The following is a 23,087-nucleotide window of genomic DNA, read 5'->3' on the forward strand; positions in this document are numbered from 1 at the left end:
TTCTGGAACATGATGGCAGAAGAGGACCTAGGTGTGGGGTTAGATTCTTAAGTGGAAAACTGAGAAATGATGCACTTGTACAAACTACTGTATTTTACTGTCATCTGTAAACCATTAATCCCACCAATAAAAAGGGGGAAAAAATGAAAACTTCACATTTTTGGTACAACCTCAGTTCCTACTTCCCCACAACATATGACCTCAAGTGGTATAACTAGCAAAGTGTCAATGGGCTATAAGAGTCCTAGGTCTTATTTGTCAGTCTAGCTACCTCATTTAGAACAATCTTTGGTCGTGTTTCATATAGCTTCTCATTTTCAAAATATGTGAATGTAAATGTTGTTAGTAGAAGAAGTACTATGGAAAGAGAGGATACACTCACTTCTAGGTAGACTTGTAAATGTATCCTTGGTGAGCTTGAATAAGCCTTCATCTGGAGACGAGTGTGCAGAGACCCTGGCTCATGCACACAAAGTAACGGCGATGCAATCTGTTTTATCAACTGTCTCCTATCTGGCAAGCTGTTTCTTTAATTACCTTATCCTTCGCTCTCAGCATTCTAGAGTGTGTGACTACATAATGAGAAAGAGCCTTTGCTTAAAGGGTATGGCCCAAAGTAGTGTCTAACAGGTTCTGATCATAGATCTTTCCCAGCACTCTTTGATTATTTCTGGTTTTATTTTGTTGTTTTTTTTTTTTTTTTTTACCAGAGCACTGCTTAGCTCTACCTTATGGTGGTACAGGGGATTAAATCTGGGACCTTGAAGTCTCAGGCATGACAGTCTCTTTGCATAACCATTATGCTATCCCCCCCACCCTGTTATTGTTTTAAAAGATTCATTTCCTTATTTATTAATGAGAGGATGGGGGGGGTGGAGGAGAAAAAGGAAAGGAAGAGAAGGAAGACCAGAGAATTACATGTGATGTTGGGAATTGAACTAGAGACCTCATGCTTGAGAGTTCAATGCCTTACCTACTAAGCCACCTCTCAGGCTGCACACTGATTATTAAGCAAGGCTATGTATTTCTCCAATTATTTGCTGTCTCCAAGGTTATGTACTTCTTGAACACAATCTCTTCATTTTTCAGGTTTATGAAACAACTTGAAATCATACTGGCCCAAGGCACACTTGTGCATTCTGGACTGTCTTTCCCTCTTAGTCAAAGTAGTTTTATAGTTTAAGAATAGAAGAGTAATGGGGCCAGGTGGTGGCTCACCTGGCTAAGCACTTACATTACAGTGCACAAGGACCCAGGTTCAAGCCCCTGGACCCCACCTGCAGGGGGAAAGCTTCACAAGCGGTGAAGCAGGTCTGCAGGTGTCTATCTTTCTCTCCCCCTCTGTCTTCCCCTCCTCTCTCCATTTTTCTCTGTCCTATCTAACAAAGACGACATCAATAACAACAACAATATCTACAACAGCAATAAAAAAACAAGGGCAACAAAAGGGAAAATAAATAAATAAAAAAACTTTAAAAAAAAAGAATAGAAGAGTAGGGAGTCGGGCAGTAGCGTAGCGGGTTAAGCACATGTGGTATGAAGCGCAAGGACCGGCTAAGGATCTCGGATCGAGCCCCCAGCTACTCACCTCCAGGAAAGTTGCCTCACAGGAGGTGAAGCAGGTCTGAAGGTGTCTATCTTTCTCTCCTCCTGTCTTCCCCTCCTCTCTCCATTTCTCTCTGTCCTATCTAAACAATGACGACATCAATAACAACAACAATAACTACTACAACAAACAACAAAGGCAACAAAAGGGGAAATAAATAAATATAAAAAATAAAGAATATGAGAGTAGTGCTAGGGAGAGAACTCAGATGTAATGTACAGAACTTACATGCCTGAAGACCTAGGTTCTATCACTAATACTATAGATGCTACAGCTAAGTACTTTGAAATTGGTAACTCTCCCTCTCTCAAAATATTAGTACTCTGGTTTTATCCATTATGCCACTTTTTTTTTTTTGCAACAATGCCCAATCACCAAGTGATCTGTGATATTGGTTTAAACCCCTCCCCCTTTAAAAATTTTTTATTTATGAAAAGGAAACACTGACAAAAACCATAGGATAAGAGGGGTACAACTCCACACAATTCTCACCACCAGAACTCTGTATCCCATCTCCTCCCCTGATAGCTTTCCTATTCTTTATCCTTCTGGGAGTATGGACCCACGGTCATTATGGGGTGTAAAAGGTGGAAGCTCTGGCTTCTGTAATTGCTTCCCTATTGAACACGGGTGTTGGCAGGTTGACCCATACTCCCAGCCTGCCTCTCTCTTTCCTTAGTGGGGCAGGGTTCTGGGGAATTGGGCTCTAGGACACATTGGTGGGGTTGTATGCTCAGGGGCAGTCACAACATATATATATGCATATCAACTATGGTACAAAAAACCAGTCTTCACAGCTGAGTTCCATAAATCAGTCCTCTAAAGAGCTAGGCTATTAAATAATCATCATGAAATTACTCAGCCCTTCATTATGCCTGAATTATCCTTGGAGAGAGAAATACATTCTTGTGAGTTTACTGTCAGCTTTTTCCACAAGAAGAAGAAATGATATAACCTAACTGACAATACCTTTTCACTGACAAATATTTTTAAGTGAAGACATTTTGATAACCTATGTCTTTTTTTTTTTTTTTTTTGCCTCCAGGGTTATTGCTGGGGCTCGGTGCAAATCCACTGCTCCTGGAGGCTATTTTTTCCCCTTCTGTTGCTCTTGTTGTTTTATCGTTGTTGTGGTTATCATTATTGTTACTGATGTCATTGTTGTTGGACAGGACAGAGAGAAATGGAGAGAGGAAGAGAAGACAGAGAGGGGAAGAGAAAGACAGACACCTGCAGACCTGCTTCACCACTTGTGAAGTGACTCCCCTGCAGGTGGGGAGCCGGGGGTGGTGGAGGCGACGTCATGGCTGCTGTCAGACAAAGTCCGAGCAAGCCAGGACCGAACTGAAACTATTCATCCTTTTTGTATAATGGCGGAGGTAACGGTTGCCAAAGTCCGAACAGACTGGAACCTACTGCAGAGCGGAAAGTTCTTGACTAACCAAAGCTATTTGTTTCTTAATTACATTGATAAATTGAGGACTTCTTGGCTATATTGCAAACACACAAATGTTACCTGGGGACAATAGAAACGAATCCCCAGGGGAAGTACATAGTGACAACAATTAATGGCAGTAAGTTTAACAAGACTAAAAGTGGCCTAAGAGCAGAAGCTGCCATACCCATTTAAAGGCTTTCAGAAAAGTAGCTACTTATCACCACTATAGCTTTTCAATCAGCTGAACTTAGACCAAAAGCCAGAATTAAGGGTGGCTTTTAGTATGAGTGACAGACTGTGATCTCCATCTAAATATAAAGAGGCCCTATTGCTTACCCTCACCCACAAACACACTGCTTCCACTTACAGACATCAATGATGAGTATTAGGTTGTGTAGTTAGGATTTCTTTAGGTGGACAGCCTACTATGATCTAGTTACGCCCATCCAGGAATGGGTTAAGAAGAAAAGCTATTAGATTTAGCTCCAGAGAAAAGTGTTCATTCATACAGAAGGTCAGAACAGGGAGATGGTCAAAACACAGTTGGTCATTTCAAGGGAACTTTCAAGGGAAAATTTAGACTACTCCTGACCAAGGAAACTTTCAAGGGTAGATTTAGACTACCCCAGACCCAAGAAACTTTCAAGGGGAGATCAGGATGCCCCCAGACCTAGGGAACTTTTTAAGGAAAATATACCTATAACAACAATAATGTTGTTTGAGGTTATTCTTGATGTTAATGAAAACAATTATACATGATGTCTTCTGTATCCTTGATGATAATGAAAATAATCTTACATAATGTCAACTATATCCGGGCAAAAAGTGTTTAAATAATAAACCTCTGCAGACAGAGGACAGAGATGCCGCCCTCCTGCACCTGAAACAACTGATGTGTCTCTCACTTCATTCATCTTGCCTACTCTCCTTTTCCTTTAGGAACTCTGAATTACTTCTGCCGAGGCCGGCTCCTGGCACAGGGGTTCGAACTGAGATTCTTATACCAGTCCTTGAGCTTCGCGCCATGTGTGCTTAACCGCCCAACCCCCGATAACCTATGCCTTAAATATGCTCATTCAAAGAATCTAAGGAAATAATCCCAAAGCATGAATAAAGTTATGCACAAAAATATTCAGTGAGCTGAACTTATTATAAGTAGTCTAACTTCTTTTTTTTAAAAGAATAGTCTTTTTTTAAAAATATTTAATTAATTAATTCCCTTTTGTTGCCCTTGTTGTTTTATTGTTGTAGTTATTATTGTTGTTGTCATTGTTGGATAGGACAGAGAGAAATGGAGAGAGGAGGGGAAGACAGAGAGGAGGAGAGAAAGACAGACACCTGCAGACCTGCTTCACCGCCTGTGAAGCGACTCCCCTGCAGGTGGGGAGCCGGGTTCGAACCGGGATCCTTATGCCGGTCCTTGTGCTTTGTGCCACCTGCGCTTAACCCGCTGCGCTACAGCCCGACTCCCAGTAGTCTAACTTCTAAAACTAATTTAATAGTCAAGAAATAACCAGATGATGAATTTGCAGCCATTAAAGTTATTTTCTCAAACGATTTATTTATTGTTAACATAAGAGAATGAAGGAAGGAAGAAGTCCTGGAGGTGGCGCAGTAGATAAAGCACTGAACTCTCAAGCATGAAGTCCTGAGTTCAGTCCCTAAAAGCACATGTATCAGAGTGATGTCTGGTTCTTTCTCTCTCTCCTATCTTTCTCATTAATAATAAATAAAAACTTTAGAGAGAGAGAGAGAGAATGAAGGAGCGGAGGAAGGGAGAAATGGGGTGGGGCGGAGTATTATTTTATTTTAGCCCATGCAATACAGAGATCAAATTCAGTATGTCTTGTTTTAGAGTCCAGCGCTTTATCCACTGTGTCCCGTTATCCCAGGCAGCCCATGAAAGTGATCTTTATGTTTTAAAATGACATGGAAACGAGTCTGGGGAGGTGGCACAGTGGGTAGAACACTGGACTTCATGCATGAAGTCCCCAGTTTGATATTTGGCTTCTATGTGCCACAGTCATGCTGTAGTTCCCCTGTTCCCCCAACCCCCATCCAGGATACAAATACCTAAATCTGGAAGAAGCAAAAAACAAAACAAGCAAACAAATAGGGCTGGTGAGATGTTTCATCAGGTAGGGCATTTGCTTTGCCATGAGCATGGCCCAGGTTCAAGTAGCTGGCACAGCACAGAGGAATGCTATGGCCCTGAGGGAAGCTTCAGTGCTGTGGTGGTGTCTCTCTCTGTGTGTGCATGCCTCTGTCTCTGAAAAAAGTAAGCTCAGAGTGGTGAAATTATGCACAAGCGAGGTCCTAGAGATAACGAAACAAACAAAAAAAATTGAGGACTGGCAAGAAAGAGCCCGTTAGAGCACAGGACTTGTGCCTGAGGTCCCAGGGGGCACAGGTTCTATTTGCTGTGCCACTGCCAGAACTGAGCAGGGCTCTGGTCTCTATGCTCCCTCTCATAGTGAATAAGAGGAGCTGGGGAAATGGCTGAAGTGGTAGAGCACTGAATTGCATACATCAAGTTCCTAGTTTGATCTCCAGCTCTGGCTTCTCTTCTGTGTGTCTCATGTGAAACTCTTCTGTGTTATATGTGACAAATAAAATAAATCTTTAAAATCATGTTTTAAAAAAGTAGTTGAAATAGTTATGACATGAAAATGAGAGTGTGTTTATCTGGAACCAGAAAAGACCTAGAATTGCCAAAACAATCTTGAGAAAAAAGAACAGAACTGGAGGCATCACACTCCCAGATCTCAAACTGTATTATAGGGCCATTGTCATCAAAACTGCTTGGTACTGGAACATGAACAGACACACTGACCAGTGGAATAGAATTGAGAGCCCAGAAATGAGGCCCCACACGTATGGACATCTAATCTTTGACAAAGGGGCCCAGACTATTACATGGGGAAAGCAGAGTCTCTTCAACAAATGGTGTTGGAAACATTGGGTTGAAACATGCAGAAGAATGAAACTGAATCACTGTATTTCACCAAATACAAAAGTAAATTCCAAGTGGATCAAGGACTTGGATGTTAGGCCAGAAACTATCGATACTTAGAGGAAAATATTGGCAGAACTTTTTTCCGCATAAATTTTAAAGACATTTTCAATGAAAAGAATCCAATTACAAGGAAAACTAAGGCAAGTATAAACCTATGGGACTACATCAAATTAAAAAGCTTCTTCACAGCAAAAGAAACCACTACCCAAACCAAGAGACCCCTCACAGAATGGGAGAAGATCTTTACATGCCATACATCAGATAAGAGTTTAATAACCAACATATATAAAGGGCTTGCCAGACTCAACAACAAGACAACAAATAACCCCATCCAAAAATGGGGGGAAGACTTGGACAGAATATTCACCACAGAAGAGATCCAAAAGGCCGAGAAACACATGAAAAAATGCTCCAAGTCTCCGATTGTCAGAGAAATGCAAATAAAGACAACAATGAGATATCACTTCACTCCTGTGAGAATGTCATACATCAGAAAAGGTAACAGCAGCAAATGCTGGAGAGGGTGTGGGGTCAAAGGAACCCTCCTGCACTGCTGGTGGGAATGTCAATTGGTCCAACCTCTGTGGAGAACAGTCTGGAGAACTCTCAGAAGGCTAGAAATGGACCTACCCTATGACCCTGCAATTCCTCTCCTGGGGATATATCCTAAGGAACCCAACACATCCATCCAAAAAGATCTGTGTACACATATGTTCTTGGCAGCACTATTTGTAATAGCCAAAACCTGGAAGCAACCCAGGTGTCCAACAACAGATGAGTGGCTGAGCAAGTTGTGGTCTATATACACAATGGAATACTACTCAGCTGTAAAAAATGGTGACTTCACTGTTTTCAGCCGATCTTGGATGGACCTTGAAAAAATCATGTTGAGTGAAATAAGTCAGAAACTGAAGGATGAATATGGAATGATCTCACTTTCAGCCCGAAGTTGAAAAACAAGATTAGAAAAGAAAACACAAGTTGAACCTGAAATGAAATTGGAGTATTACACCAAAGTAAAAGACTCTGGGGTGGGTGGCTGGGTGGGGAGAATACAGGTTCATGAAAGATGATGAATGACATAGTGGGGGTTGTATTGTTAAATGGGAATCTGGGGAATGTTATGCATGTACAAACTATTGTATTTACTGTTGAATGTAAAACATTAATTCCCCAATAAAGAAAAAAAAATGAGAGTGTGTTCTCATTAAGCCAGAAAGGGAGATACACATTGTACATATTAGTCACATAAACAGCGTAATATTATTTTTATGAGAAATAGACACACACACAAAATACACAGATGTAGTACTCCATTTCTTTTTTTCTTTTTTGCCTTTTTTATTGTTGTAGTTATTATTGTTGTTATTGATGTTACTGTTGGATAGGACAGAGAGAAATGGAGAGAGATGGGGAAGACAGAGAGGGGAGAGAAAGTTAGACACCTGCAGACCTGCTTCACTGCTTGTGAAGCAACTCTCCTGCAGGTGGGGAGCCAGGGGCTCGAACCGGGATCCTGACACCGGTCCTTGCGCTTTGCGCTTAACCCGTTGTGGTACCACCCAACCGTCAGTACTCCATTTCTGTGGGTTATAGTATATACTCTTTTGATAACCAGAATATATAAGTAAAAAGTAGAATAAATATTAGATAGCTACATCTATGTTGGAGAATTATAGGTAACCGTGGTCTAGGAGGTGGTGCAGTGGATAAAGCACTGGATTCTCAAGCATGAGGTCCTGAGTTCAATCCCTGGCAGCACATGTACCAGAGTGATGTCTAATTCGTTCTCTCTCTCTCCAATCTTTCCAAAAATAATAAATAAATAAATAATCTTTAAAATAAATAAGTAAGTACAAAGAGAATTATAGGTAGCCTTACTTATTTGAGCATCACTCTGGTACATGCATTGCCAGAGATTGAACCCCTCCTAGACAAGGAAATATATACACAGAGAAGCAATAACATCTGTCTCAGCTCTAATTTCAAACATTTTTTGCTCATCTCCAGGGCTTCACTGCTTTGGGCTAACATTTCCAGATACACACAGACAAAGGGGGGAAAAATCATAGCACTGAAGTTTTCTTTAATGGTGTGGGGGCTGGGCTTCAACCTGGGTAACGCACATGGCAAAGCAGCACACCATCAAAGGGAGCTATTTTGCTTTTTAAAGCTGATGTTCAGGGAGTTGGGCAGTAGCGCAGCAGGTTAAGCACACATGGTGCAAAAAACGCAAGGACTGGAGTAAGGATCCCGGTTAGAGCCCCCAGCTCCCCACCTGCAGGGGAGTTGCTTCAGAGGCGGTGAAGCAGGTCTGCAGGTGTCTATCTTTCTCTCCTCCTCTGTCTTCCCCTCCTCTCTCCATTTCTCTCTGTCCTATCCAACAACAACAATAACTACAACAATAATACAACAAGGGCAACAAAAGTGAATAAAATATTTTTAAAAAGCTGATGTTCAGCCACCACCCCGCCCTTTCTTTTTCTTTTCTTTTCTTTTCTTTTCTCTTTTTTAACCACAGCACTGCTCAGCTCTGGCTTATAGGGGTGCTTGGGTTGAACGTGGGACCTTTGGTGCCTGAGGCATGAAAGGTTTCTGCATAACTATTATGCTTTCTCCCCAACCCTATTTTCAAACTTTTAAACAGTCTTAGGAGGGGAAAATTAAGCAGTACTCAAGTAGAGAAGTGGACAATTAGCCGATGATTCATTGTTTAATCTGGCAGTGGGTGCTTTTCTCTTTCTTCATCAACCCTGTCACCTCCAATCATCCCTTTCCTCATTACTCTTACATTCAAATATAACTGCTGTTTGTCTCAGAGGAGCTATATAGCAAATGAAGTCATTTAGGAAAATCAAAGAACTAAGAGAAATGGTCTATTTTTAATTACACTTTCACTTGCCAGAAAAAAAGAGAAAGAAGAAAAGCATGGTGCTAGGGAAGCTGCACAGCAGAGAATATGCCCGTATGCACAGGTATTAAATTTGATCTCTATCACCAAATAAAAGAATAACAAGAACAAACAAAAGCAAAAAAGAACATTGTAAATGCTGGAGTGTCTTTCACACACTATTTCTTTTTTTAGATAGAAAGCGAGAGATAGAGGGAGACAGGAGAAACACCACTGCTCTACCATTCATGAAGCTTCCCTGTGCAGGGGCTCCCACATACTGTCTTGAGAGCTCATATCCACAGCTTCATACACAATAAAGCATGAACTTACCATGTGAACTATTTCCCAGGCTCTCACACACATCACATATTTGTCTATTTTTGGCATTCCATTTTCTTTTTTTTTTAATATTTATTTATTTTCCCTTTTGTTTGCCCTTGTTTTTTTTTTTTATTGTTGTTTTAATTGATGTCGTCGTTGTTGGATAAGACAGAGAGAAATGGAGAGAGGAGGGGAAGACAGAGAGGGAGAGAGAAAGATAGACACCTGCAGACCTGCTTTACTGCCTGTGAAGCAACTCCGCTACAGATGGGGAGCCGGGAGCTCGAACTGGGATCCTTATGCTGGTCCTTGCACTTTGCACCACCTGCACTTAACCCACTGCACTACCACCTGACTCCCTTTTTAAAAAAAAAAAAAAAAGAATTTTATTTACTCATGAGAGATACGAGGAGAGAAAGAACCAGATATTACTCTGGTACATGTGCTGCCAGGGATTCAGGGCTTGAACTCAGGGCCTCATGCTTGAGGGTTCAATGCTTTCTTTATCCACTGGGCCACCTCCCAGACCACTAATTTTCATTTTCATTAGTAATTTAACACTGATTTACAAAACCATAAAGTTTCAGACATATAAGCTCAGACCTTAAAAATTTTATAAATGTAGTTACTAAAGATAATAGAGTTGATCCCTACCTGCAGGGGGAAAGCTTCATGAGTGGTTAAGCATTAAGCAGGGCTGCAGGTGTCTCTCTCCTTCTCTCCCTCTCTATCGCCCCTCCCCTCTCAATTTCTCCCTGCCTCTATCCAGTAATAAATAAACAAGTAAGTATCATAAAAAAAAAAAAAGTTAAAGGGAGTCAGGTGGTAGTGCAGCGGGTTAAGCGCAAGTGGTGCAAAGCGCAAGAACCAGTATAAGGATCCTGGTTCAAGCCCCCAGCTCCCCACCTGCAGGTGAGTTGCTTTACAAGCAGTGAAGCATGTCTGCAGGTGTCTGTCTTTCTCTCCCCTGTCTTCCCCTCCCTCCTCTCTCCATTTCTCTCTGTCCTATCCAACAACAACAACATCAATAACAGGTAGCTTCAGAGTATTTCTTTGGTACCTAAGCATACTTATTTTACATTTCTTTTTTTTTTTAAAGCTTTATTTATCCATTAATAGGAGAGAAAAGTAGAACATTACTCTGACACATCTGTGCCTGGAAAAGAACTCAGGACCTCATTACTGTACATTCCAATATTTTTTTTTTCAGGGGAAGTAATCAATTCGATGAAAATAAATGATCCTATAGTACCGGGGAGGTAGCAAAATGGTTACACTAAAAGACTCTCATGCCTGGAGCATCTAAGATCCTAGGTTCAATCCCTAGTACCACCACAAACCAGAGCTGAGCAGTGCTCTGGTAAACTAAACAAAATGACCAACAACAAAAATCCTACAGTTGGGGAAATAGGTTAATTGGTAGATCATCAGACTGGAGTGGTTTTCTCTGGCTTATCTCTCCATCTCTTTGCCTCATGAAGCTTTCATATGCAATAAATAAAATGAATATACTTTTTTTTAGTATTTATTTATTTATTTTTCCCTTTTTGTTGTCCTTGTTTTTCATTGTTGTTGTTGTTATTATTGTTGTTGTCATCGTTGTTGAATAGGACAGAGAGAGATGGAGAGAGGAGGGGAAGACAGAGAGGGGGAGAGAAAGATAGACACCTGCAGACCTGCTTCACCGCCTGTGAAGTGACTCCTCTGCAGGTGGGGAGCCGGGGGCTTGAACTGGGATCCTTGCTTGGGTCCTTGTGCTTTGCGCCACGTGCGCTTAACCCACTGCACTACCGCCCTGACTCCCTGAATATACTTTTAAGGGAAATGTTTCCAGAGTTTTAGATAGGAATAATGTATACACTGTTCTTGAAATTGTTCTTTTTTTTTTTTTGGTCTCCAGGGTTATCACTGGGGCTTGGTGCCGCACTATGAATCCACTGCTCCTAGTGGCTATTTTTCCTATTTTTGTTGTCCTTGTGGTTGTTACTGTTATTGTTGTTATAGCTGTTGTTGGATAGGACAGAGAGAAATCGAGAGAGAAGGGGAAGACAGAGAGGAGGAGAGAAAGGTAGTCACATGCAGACCTGCTTCACCGCTTGTGAAGCGACCCCTCCTGCAGGTGGGGAGCTGGGGGCTCGAACTGGGACCTTGTGCCGGTCCTTGCACTTTGCGCCATGTGCATTTAACCTGCTGCGTTACCGCCCAGGCCCCTGTTCTCTTGACTTTTTAAAAAATATTTATTTATTCATTTTCCCTTTTTGTTGCCCTTGTTTTATTGTTGTAGTTATTACTGTTGTTGTTATTGATGTCTTCATTGTTGGATAGGACAGAGAGAAATGGAGAGAGGAGGGGGAGACAGAGAGGGGAAGAGAAAGACAGACACCTGCAGACCTGCTTCACCGCCTGTGAATCAACTCCCTTGCAGGTGCGGAGTGGGGGGCATGAACCGGGATCCTTATGCCGGTCCTTAACTGCTGTGCTACTGCCGACTCCCTGTTCTCTTGAATTTTACTGTCACCTTTCTTAACTGATGTCTTCTATGTAAATTATATCAAATACTAATATTCAATAGCAACGTTGTTAAAATGGCTCATTTTAGGATTCAAACCATAAGCTAAATTAACTGCCAAACTAGATTTAAATTTTGCCACCACCATTTATCAAACATTAATATGACTTCTTGTTTTTGAGCAAAGAATCTATAGCAAACGGTTTCCTAACGGAACCCTAACAATTCCCTAGCCAACTATAATCTATAACTCAACTTACCTCCTCTCAGATCTGGAAACTTCTTGGCAGAGGCACACTTGGTTGAGCCCACATGCTACTGTGTGCACGAACTCAGCTTTAAGCTCCCAGTCCTCACCTGCAGGGGGGAAGCTTCGAAAGCAGTGACACAGGTGTCTCTGTTTCTCTCTCCCTCTCTATCTCCCATTCTCTCTTAATTTCTCTCTGTTAAATCAAATAAATATTAAAGGAAGGAATGAGGAAATAGAGAAGAGAGAGAGGAAGGAAGGAATATGCAACATTCAGGAAAAATTCCATCTGATGGTAAGCCATGAAACCTGATTCTTAATGTCCTCACTTATAAAAAAGGGTTAATTAAGAAAAAAAGCTGTGGTAGTCCAGATGGTAGAGCAGTGGGTGAAGCGCTAAACTTGCAAGCATGAAGTCTCAAGTTCAATCACTAGTATGGGCCAGAGCAACATTCTGATTTTCTTCCTCATCAACAAAGGCACAGCATTATCATTATTATTATTATTATTATTATTATTTTTAACCAGAGCACCACTTGAGTCTGGCTTACTGCTTGAGTAGTGGGGATTGAACCTGGGACATCAGAAAGCACAGTTTGCTTGTTTGGTAGTCTCAAGTCACTTACACATGTGCAATTTCACTAGTTCCAGGTCCAATTTTCATTCAGTCAGAAGATAGCAAGAGTACCACTCCTTCACCCAGTGTTGTAGCACTCCTGTAAGGTGCTAAGGCTCAAATCTGTGTCACATGTATGGCAACACACACACCCTGCCTGGTAAATTATCTCTGCCACTGATGATACATGCTTTGTGTGTGTGTGTGTGTGTGTGTGTGTGTGTGTGTGTGTGTGTGTGTGTGTGTATATTAGCCAATCAATTATTAAGATATAACTGACTGGCACATGAAATAGCAGTTAGTTTCTTTGTATGTTATTGCCACAGAACTAGTCTACTAAACATAAAATGCCTATCTTTTTGCCTGAGGGTGCACCTGGAAGCTGACTCCCCAGAATTGTCCTTTTCTACATCTAGGCTACTAGCCACTTCTATGACCTGTGTCCCCAAAGTGGGAAAGTCAGTCTACATGGGTTTATCAGGTGCCCACTTTCATAAACTTATTCCTTCCTCCCTCAGATAAAGTTTATAACTGGGAATCACTGATTCATTTTAATTGATTTTTAAATTGGCAATAATGTCAAGCAAAAACAAACTAGAAGGAATAATACATTTATGCTGCATCTTGCTCTTTTATTTGATATCTGTTTCAAAGTTTAAATAATAGAGATAAAAATTGTTGTTGTTTTTATTTTATAAGAGATGCAGAAAAAAAAGGTGAGGAGGTAGTAGAGTACTGCTCAGCTATGGTTTAGCATTTTGCTTTTCCAAATATAAAGTCAAAAGGAATCTGCACCTTTCAACAATAACACTTAATTAGTCCTTTTTGGGCCCAGGAGGTGGTGTACCCATTTGAGCACACAAGTTACCATACGCAAGGACCCAGGTTCAAACCCCCATTCCCCACCTGCAGGGGGAAGTTTCATGAGCAGTGAAGAAGAAGAAGGTCTATAGGTTGTCTTTCTCTCTCCTTTTCTATTTAGCCCTTTCAATTTCTCTGTCCTAGCAAATAAAATAGAAAGAAAATAGGGGGGGCGTGCATCAGGAGTGGTTGATTCACAGAGCTAGCACTGAGCACCAGCAATAACCATAGTTCTAAAATAAAATAAAAACAATTTTTCTTTTTCTTATATTTACTTATTTATTCCCTTTTGCTTTTAAAAAAATTTATTTATTTTCCCTTTTGTTGCCCTTGTTGTCTTCTTAGTTATTATTGTTGTTGACATTGTTGTTATTGATGTTTTTGTTACTGGATAGGACAGAGAGAAATGGAGAGAGGAGGGCAAGACACAAAGGGGGAGAGAACGATAGACACCTGAAGACCTGCTTCACAGCCTGTGAAGCTACTCCCCTGCAGGTGGGGAGCCAGAAGCTCAAACTGGGATCCTTCTGCTGGTCCCTGTGCTTTGTGCCATGTGCGCTTAACACGTTGTGCTACCACCTGTCTCCCTATTTATTCTGTTTTGTTGTCCTTGTTGTTTTACTGTTGTAGTTATTATTGTTATTGATATCATTGTCGTTGGATAGGGCAGAGAGAAATGGAGAGAAGAGGGGAAGACAGAGAAGGTGAGAGAAAGACAGACACCTGCAGACCTGCTTCACCACTTGGGAAGTGACTCTCCTGCAGGTGGGGAGTCAGGAGCTCGAACTGGGATCTTTATGCCGGTCCTTGTGCTTTGCGCCATGTGCACTACTGCCTGACTCCCAATTCGTCTTTTTCTCTTAGGAAAATATTTTACTGTTGTGAAGTCTCCCTTCCAAATTGCCCTGCTTTGGGGGTTGGGTGGTGGCGCAGCGGATTAAGCGCACATAGCCCAAATTGCCCTGCTTCATTTTCTCTGCAGTGAGATAACCCTCCATTTGATACCTGCTACTGGAGTTTCCAATATCATTTGAGTAAAGGAGTTCTTAGACACAAAGACACAGTTCAACCTCGTAATCTAGTCATAAAACAGGCACCTGGGCAGGCATTTTATGAATATAATAGAAAATCATTTTACATAAATTTGATCCAATCACCAAAAGAACATGGAATAATTATTAACCACAGTGGAAGATCCACTTCTACTAGGCCACCAACCAAGGAGAAAAGCACTGTAGAAAATCATGTACACATCCCTCTTTGATGCTTGTAACAGACAACCCTTACCTGACAGTCAAAGTCCTGGAAGTTTCGTGTACCATTCTGTCAACAGAAGGCAGAAAACACAGTCAGTTTCTCCTTGAGCTTCCCCAAATGTGCAGCAGATTCAGTTCACAGTGAAAACAGTGCATGTGCACTTCTGGTTTTCACAAAACTATGCTAGCTCACATCAAAAGGCTTAGGCAGTAGGGTGGGTAGTAATCTGTTAATAAAAGGTGAGTGTTAAGAGTGAGATTACATGTTGGTGGGATTACTATGGAGATAAAGGAAAAGAGTCTGCTTTCTCAGCAAAGTTTGCAATTCTTTGCCTAAGGAGAAAACACACAGAAGTCAGTGCTCAAAACCAGGAATTAAAGGAAGGACAATGACAGACTGGTCAGGTGTGGTAGCTCAGTGGGTAGAGCACAGGATTTCCATGTGTAATGCCCTGGATTTGAAACCTCATACTTCATCTAATGTATAATACAGCAGTGGTCTCCCCACCCCGCCACTCTCTCACATTAAAGTAAATAAACCTTAATGAAAAAAAAATTTTAAAAAAAAGGACGAGGGAAAAGACGGGAGGGAATCAAGTGAAACATGGATTGGACAAGGTGTGTTATATCAAAGCAAAAGACTCTGGGGAAGGAGAGGAGGGATGAGTTCTCTACTAAAAACGAAGTTTGCAAAAAAAAAAAAAATCAGTAAGAAAGGACAAAGATATGTAGATGGACCAGAAATGGAAGACTTGAAATTTAACAAAGAAAGGCAGTGTCACTAAAGGAAAGAGATACACTAGTTGGGGGCCAGGTGGCTGCGTACCTGGTTAACACACACACACACACACACACACACACACACACACACACACACACACACACACACACACACACCAGTGTGCAAGGACTGGTTTCAAGCCCCTGATCCTCACCTGTAGGGGGAAAGCTACACACACACACACACACACACACACACACACACACACACACACTCTCTCTCTCTCTCTCTCTCTCTCAACTGTGCAAGAACCTGGGTTCAAGCCCCTGATCCTCACTTGTAGGGGGAAAGCTTCATGAGTGAAAGTAGAGATCTAGGTGTCTGTCTTTTTTCTTTTTAGCTTCCTTTTCCACCCTTCCTTCCTTCTTTTTATTGTCACCAGAGTCATTGCCAAAAGATTCAAGGAAAATTTATCAAGTTTCTAAAAGAGATTATATCATAGTAATGTCTGATTTAAACAGAGTTTCAATGGCAATGACTCAGAGGCATTTTTGTAATATTTCAGATGCTATTTTTGCCAGAGTAGGATGTAAGAGTATAAAAAGGGTAAGGATGTACTTAAGGAGAAAATCTTTCTGGGGAGTCAGGTGGTAGTGTAGTGGGTTAAGCGCACGTGACGCAAAACTCAAGGACTGGCATAAGCATCCCAGTATGAGTCCCTGGTTCCCCACCTACAGGAGAGTCGCTTCACAGGCGGTTAAACAGGTCTGTAGGTGTCTGTCTTCCCCTTCTCTCTCCATTTCTCTCTGTCCTATCTAAGAGTGACATCAATAATCATAACAACAACAACAACAACAAAAAGCAAGGGCAACAAAAGGGAAACATAAATAAGTATCAGAAAAGAAAAAAGAAAACCTTTCTGAATCAATTTTTCATAAAATATAAGCATTCCTATGGGGGGGTCATCACTGTTTAGACAGTGTGCTATCATACAAACATGTCTATTATACTACAACTTCTGGGAGGTATATGTGGAGCTGCTAATAATATGCTTCTTTACAAAAGTTACCCTGGTGGGCAGGGGTAGATAGCATAATGATTATGCAAAGACACTGATTCCTGAGGCTCTGAAGTCCCAGGTTCAATCCCTTGTACTACCATAAGCCAGAGTTGAGCAGTGCTCTGGTAAAAAAAAAAAAAATTAAAAATAGGGAGCCAGGCGGTGACACAGCAGGTTAAGCATATATGGCAAGAAGTGCAAGGACCGGTGTAGGGATCCTGATTTGAGCCCCCAGCTCCCCACCTGCAGGGGAGTTGCTTCACAAGCGATGAAACAGGTCTGCAGGTGTCTATCTTTCTCTCCCCGTCTTCCCCATCTATCTTGACTTCTCTCTGTCCTATCCCACAACAATAGCAATAACAACAACAATAACAACAACGGTGATAAACAACAGAAACAACAAAAGGGGGAAAATTTTTTTAAAATAAAAAGTCACCCTAGCTAGAGAAGATCTAGGAAAGTACTAAGCAGTCCCATACCATCTCAAAAAAGATTCTTTTAGAAACATTTCTGTATCCGGGACTGGGTGGTGGCTCATCTAGTAGAGCACACAACTTACAATGTGCAAGGACCCAGGTTTGAGCCCCTGCACAAACTGCAGGTGTCTCTCTCTATCTCCTCCATCCCTCTTTATTTCTAGCTGCCTTTATCCAATAAATAAAGATAAAAATAAGAAAGAAGAAAAAGAAACAGTTCTGTATCCTGCCACTCACACTAGCAGACAAAACATCCAAATAAAGAAAATGTCATCCCCATGAAAGGAGCTAATATAATGAGCTGGAAAATTCTAGAGAGGCAGTGCCTCCTATGGTACACATGGCAATCAAATTAAAAAAAAAAAAATCTGTTTCTCAGTTCTATTAGCAACATTTTAAATGTTCAATATACATACATGGTTGGTATCTATTGTATTACTAAGCAAAATAGACTCCTATCAGCAGAAACTTTTATTAGCACTGATGTAGACACATTAAAATTCTTTTTTTTTAAAGATTTTATTTATTTATGAGAAAGATAGGAGAGAGAAAGAACCAGACATCACTCTGGCACATGTGCTGCTGGGGATCAAACTCGAAACCTCATGCTTGAGAGTCCAAAGCTTCACCACTGTGCCACCTCCCGGACTACTAAAATTCTTGAAGGAGACACAGAATTCTGGTGATAGGAACCGTGCATAATTATACTCCTGTTATCTCCTAATTTTGTAAATCACTAATAAAAAATGCAAATCAAAACCACCTGAAATGGTTTTTTTTTTTTTTTTTTGCCTCCAGAGTTACTGCTTGGGGCTTGGTGCCTGCACTACGAATCCACTGGTCTGGAAGCCGTCCCCGCCCCCCTTTTTTTGTTACCCTCGTCATTATTATTGTTGTCGTTGCTGTTGTTGTCTATGACAGAGAGAAATGGAGAGAGGAGGGGAAGACAGAAAGGGGGAGAGAAAGATAGACACCTGCAGACCTGCTTCACCGCCTGTAAAGCAACAGCCCTGCAGGTGAGGAGCCGGGGGTTGGAACTGGGATTCTTATAATGGTCCTTGTGCTTTGCTTGACCTTCACTTAACCTGCTGCACTACTGCCCAGCTCCTCTAAAGTGTTTTTTTTCCCTTGAACAAATCAACCCCAGTGGTTGGGTGTCATGTGGTCTGGTGTCCCCATGCCTTGCACAGTTTCATATATATTTATTTTCCCTTTTGTTGCCCTTGTTTTTTTCTATTGCTACTGATGTCATCGTTAGATAGGACAGAGAGAAATCGAGAGAGATAGGGAAGATAGAGAGGAGGAAAGATAGACACCTGCAGACCTGCTTTACCACCTGTGAAGCGACTCCCCTGCAGGTGGGGAGCTGGGGGCTCAAACTAGGATCCTTACATTGGTCCTTGTGCTTCGCACCACGTGCACTTAACCCGCTGCACTACCGCCCGACTCCCAAATAATGGTTTTTAAAAATTTTTTAAATATTTATTTACTTATTTATTTATTTATTTTCCCTTTTGTTGCCCTTGTTTTTCATTGTTATTGTGGTTATGTTGTGGTTGCTGATGTTGTCGTTTTTGGATAGGACAGAGAGAAATGGAGAGAGGAGGGGAAGACAGAGGGGGAGAGAAAGACAGACACTTGCAGACCTGCTTCTCCGCCTGTGAAGCGACTCCCCTGCAGGGGGGGAGCTGAGGGCTTGAACCCTAAAATGTTTTTTATAGAATGAGATTTTAGATATCAGCAGCCCTTGTTTCTCTAACGATGGCAGCAAATCATAATATAGGTTACCAATCACAGAGATAGATGATTGGGACAATAGGAAAGATAGTGGTATTATACTTTGAAATATAATTTCAGGCATAAAACTGAGACCAAATAAAGTGGCAATAGCATAGAAAAACAACTAAGGTAATGTGCAGATGATAGCTCATTACCAAAGAATGCTACTATTACTAAAAACGGTTATAATGTTCCATGGCTCCCACTAACCCCATAAAATACCTAGAAACTCCTTCAGAAGTAACTGTGTTTAATTTCTTATTAGACTAGGAATAAGAGCAGGAATGGTCCTTTTATGGACTTAGGTAGATGGTCTCAGTAGGATGTAAAAATGACCAGCCTGTGAATTTGTTTCCTGACTCAAGTTGCCCTTTTCTCAAATGCAGTATAGGGTTTGATAGAGACTAGGTAATTTATATATATTATAGCTGTCTCTATTTTTGGTTTTGCTTTTTTAAAAAAATTATTTATTTTAATGAAAGCGAGATCGGGAGAGAGAGAAAGGGCAGGAGGGAAGGAGGAAGGGGGTTGGAGAGAGAGAATGAGGGGTGGGATGGGTGGTGGCAGACCTGGTTGAGTGCAAGTTACAATGTGCAAGGGCCCAGGTTCAAGCTTCCGGTCCCCACCTATAGGGGGAAAGATTTGCGAATGGTAAAGCAATGTTTCAGGTGTCTGTCTCTCTTCCTCTTTATCGCCCCCTTCCCTCTTGATTCCTGTCTCTATCAAATTAACAGATAAAGATAATTTAAAAAAAAAAAGAACTAAAAAGAGAGAGAGAGATAGAAAGACCAGAGCACTGTTCATCTCTGGCTTATGGTGGTGCTGGGGATTGAAACTGGGACCTCAAGAGTCTCAGGCATTAAAGTCTTTTGCATAACTATTATGATATTTCTCCAGACCACTTTCTATGGTTTTAGTTACCCATAATCAAGGTTGACCTGAAAATATTATGTACAAGATGTTGAGAAAGAGAAATATCAACCACATCACATACTTTTATTAAAAATATATCATTTTATTGGGACCAGGTAGTGGCACAACCGGTTAAGCGCACATATCACCAAGTCCAAGGACCTGGGTTCCAGCCCCTGCTCCCTACCTGCAGGATATATATACCCCCCCTTACCTGCTATACTGTATTACTAGCTGTTGTGGCTGATATATTCTTCTTTTGCCTCTATGGTTATTGCTGGGCTTTGGTGCTGGTACTATGAATTCATCCTATGATCCTATGTGGGGTCATTTTTTTTCTATTTTTCTTTGAATAGAGAGAGTGGTGAAGGAAGAGAGGCAGAGAGGCAACTGTAGCACTGCTAAACCACTTGTTAAGCTTTCCGTCTGTAGGTGGGGACCAGAGACTTCAACCCAGGTCCTTGTGCATACAATGTGTATGCTCTCCTGGCTATCCACCTACCTGTTGCTAATTTCCTTTTTTTAAAAAAAAATTTCTTTATTGGGTGATAAATGTTTTACAGTCAACAGTATGATAGTTTGTACACGCATAACATTTCCCAGTTTTCCACATAACAATTCAATCCCTACTAAGTCCTCTTCTGTCACCATGTTCCAGGACCTGAACTCTTCCCCACACCTGCTGCTAATTTCTATTGTACCTAATTTATACATTAAGTTTTATCACAGGAGTAAGTATGGGGTGGGGGAGACACACAGTATGTATAAGTGACTGGTACTATCTATGCTTTCAGGCACTTACCCAGGGATCTGAAAAATCCCCTAAGGATAAAGGTTAGGAACAAGTGTTTGGCACACCTGGTTGAGTGCATATGTTACAATACACAAGGACCCAGGTTCAAGCCCCTGGTCCCTACCTTCAGAGGAAAAACTTTGCAAGTGGTGAAGCAGTGCTACAAGTGTCTCTCTCTCTCTCCCCCATTCACTCGATTTCTGGCGGACTCTATCCAATAAATAAAGATAATAAAAACGTTTTAAAAAATTCTCTCATGTTAAGTGAAATAAGTCAGAAACAGAAGGATGAATATGGGATGATCTCACTCTCAGGCAGAAGTTGAAAAACAAGATCAGAAGAGAAACACAAGCAGAACCTGAACTGGAGTTGGTGTATTGCACCTGGTGTATTGCACCAAAGTAAAAGATTCTGGGGTGGGTGGGTGGGTGGGAGAATACAGGTCCAAAAAGAATGACAGAGGACCTAGTGGAGGTTGTATTGTTATGTGGAAAACTGAGAAATGTTATGCATGTACAAACTATTGTATTTACTGTGGAATGTAAAACATTAATCCCCCAATAAAGAAATAAAAAAAATTCTCTCTGTTAAGCCAACTCCCAGCTACCTCTTGGATATTTATTTATTTATTTATTGGCTAGTAGGCTTATCATTGGGGCTCAGTGCCTACATCACAACTCTACCTTTCCCAGTGGCCATTTCTTTTTCCTCAAAAAAAATTTTAATTGGGAGGATTAATGGTTTACAGTAGGCATAATTGTTGGTACATGTATAGAATTTCTCAACTTTCTGCAAGACACTTTCACCCCCTGCCTAGGTCCTCCTCTACCTCTTTTTTTGTAATTTTTAAATTTTTAAAAAATTTTTATTTAAGGAGACATTAACAAAACCATAGGATAGGAAGGGTACAACTCCACACAATTCCCACCACCCAATCTCCATATCCATAAACTAGTGCAAAATATATATCTTTTTTTTTTTAATAGTGGTGAGAGACAGAGATAGGCAGGAGGAGAAAGATACCCACAAACTACTCCACTGCTTGTGAGGCTTTCCCCCTTCAGCAGGGGGCTAGTTGATGGCACACCTGGTAGAATGCTTACACACTATGCCTTTAAATAGAAATCTGGGGCTAGCAAAATAGCTCACCTGGATAATGCCACTTACTTGCTAATACATGCAGATCACATTTGAGCAGCATAGTCCCCACACTGGAGAAAGCTTGCTTCATTCACTATTGTATTCTTTCTCTTACTGACTCTGCAAAAATCTCTCACTCTCAAGCCTGAACTCCAAAGTCCCAGGTTCAATCTTCAGTACCACCATAAGCCAGAGCTGAGCTGTGATCTTATTAAAAAAAAAAGGGGGAGTTGGGCGGTAGCGCAGCGGGTTAAGCGCAGTGGAGCAAATCACAAGTACCGGCATAAGGATCCCAGTTCAAGCCCCTGGCTCCCCACCTGCAGGGGAGTTGCTTCATAAGCAGTGAAGCAGGTCTGCAGGTGTCTATCTTTTTCTCCCCCTCTCTGTCTTCCCCTCCTCTTTCCATTTCTCTCTGTCCTATCCAACAACGACATCAATAACAGTAAAACAAGGGCAACAAAAGGGAATAAATAAATAAATAAAAGGGAATAAATAAATAAATAGAAAAGAATCTTAAAACTGCAACAGGGTCCACCTCACTTTCTACTGTAACAACCTGTTTCTGCTCTCCATACTATTTATTCCCCTTAAGAGTTGCTTCAATTTAAAGAAGTCAATTATGGCCTCTTATTTATTTTCTCAAGCCTGGCCTTTGGTTTTTACCAGACACAGTAGTATCTGGACCAAGGGTAGGGAAAATAAATCACATCCACTAAGACTAAATTGTTATCAGGTCTGTTGGGGGAACAGGTGGAAATGATCAGAGGTACAAGAGGCAGCAGACGGTGGGAACATCCATAGTAACTAGATACCCTGACCCAGACTGAAGGTCACAGGTGGGGGTTCTAGCTTTGATATTTCACCTTACTAGACACTAACTTTGGTCAGGGTATATAGTCTCTCTGATCTTCATTTGAAAAATGGACTTAACATACCTGCAACTACTTTGTAAGAGAAGATTCAAATGAATTAACTTGATCTGAAAATAGTTAAATGTCACTGAAAAGAAAGTCATTTCATATATCTATATAATTTCTGCCCAGAAAACAAAGATAAGTGCTGGCAGTTGCTTCATCACTACAGCCAAAACAAGAATGGCAAAATTACCCATTTCTTCACTATTCTGAGTCTGACAAAATTAGAAGCAAACTAAAATTAAATGGGAAAAGTACCAATAAATGGCAAGAAACAAGTTAACTTGTTTAAAGCTACTTAAAGCTATTTTGAGAATTCTTCCTTGAGAATTCTTCTCAGGACAAACTGCTCTATAGTAGGTTGGGTCACTAGGCTCCTTCAGTCCCCTAATGCCCAGAAGGGTTTATCAATGTCTTTGGCTAAGAGTAATCTATGAAAATGAGTGGAAAGATGAGGTGAAGTTAAAACACTCTCCTTAAAGAGACAGAATAAACCACAGAGACGAAGCAAAGGGGGACGTAAGTGGAA

The 23,087-nt window shown here is 41.1% G+C and overlaps 1 protein-coding gene across 6 annotated transcripts in view; it reads right to left on the reverse strand.

Annotated features, from left to right (window-relative positions):
- The window catches only part of NDRG3 (NDRG family member 3), a 107,748-nt gene that overhangs the window by 45,471 nt on the left and 39,190 nt on the right, over window positions 1-23,087 (reverse strand). For 4 of the 6 annotated variants that reach the window (XM_060189301.1, XM_060189299.1, XM_016186141.2 and 1 more), the window contains exon 3: window positions 14,795-14,830. The exons of 1 other annotated variant lie outside the window; for it this stretch is intronic. In XM_060189301.1, coding sequence (XP_060045284.1) covers window positions 14,795-14,830 — 36 coding nt within the window. Of the gene's footprint in view, window positions 1-382; window positions 503-14,794; window positions 14,831-23,087 lie in introns of those variants that run through there. One more of the 6 variants, XM_060189296.1, reaches the window with a different exon arrangement.

Source organism: Erinaceus europaeus, chromosome 1 (assembly GCF_950295315.1).
Source record: "Erinaceus europaeus chromosome 1, mEriEur2.1, whole genome shotgun sequence".
In the NCBI taxonomy this organism is placed as follows: domain Eukaryota; kingdom Metazoa; phylum Chordata; class Mammalia; order Eulipotyphla; family Erinaceidae; genus Erinaceus; species Erinaceus europaeus.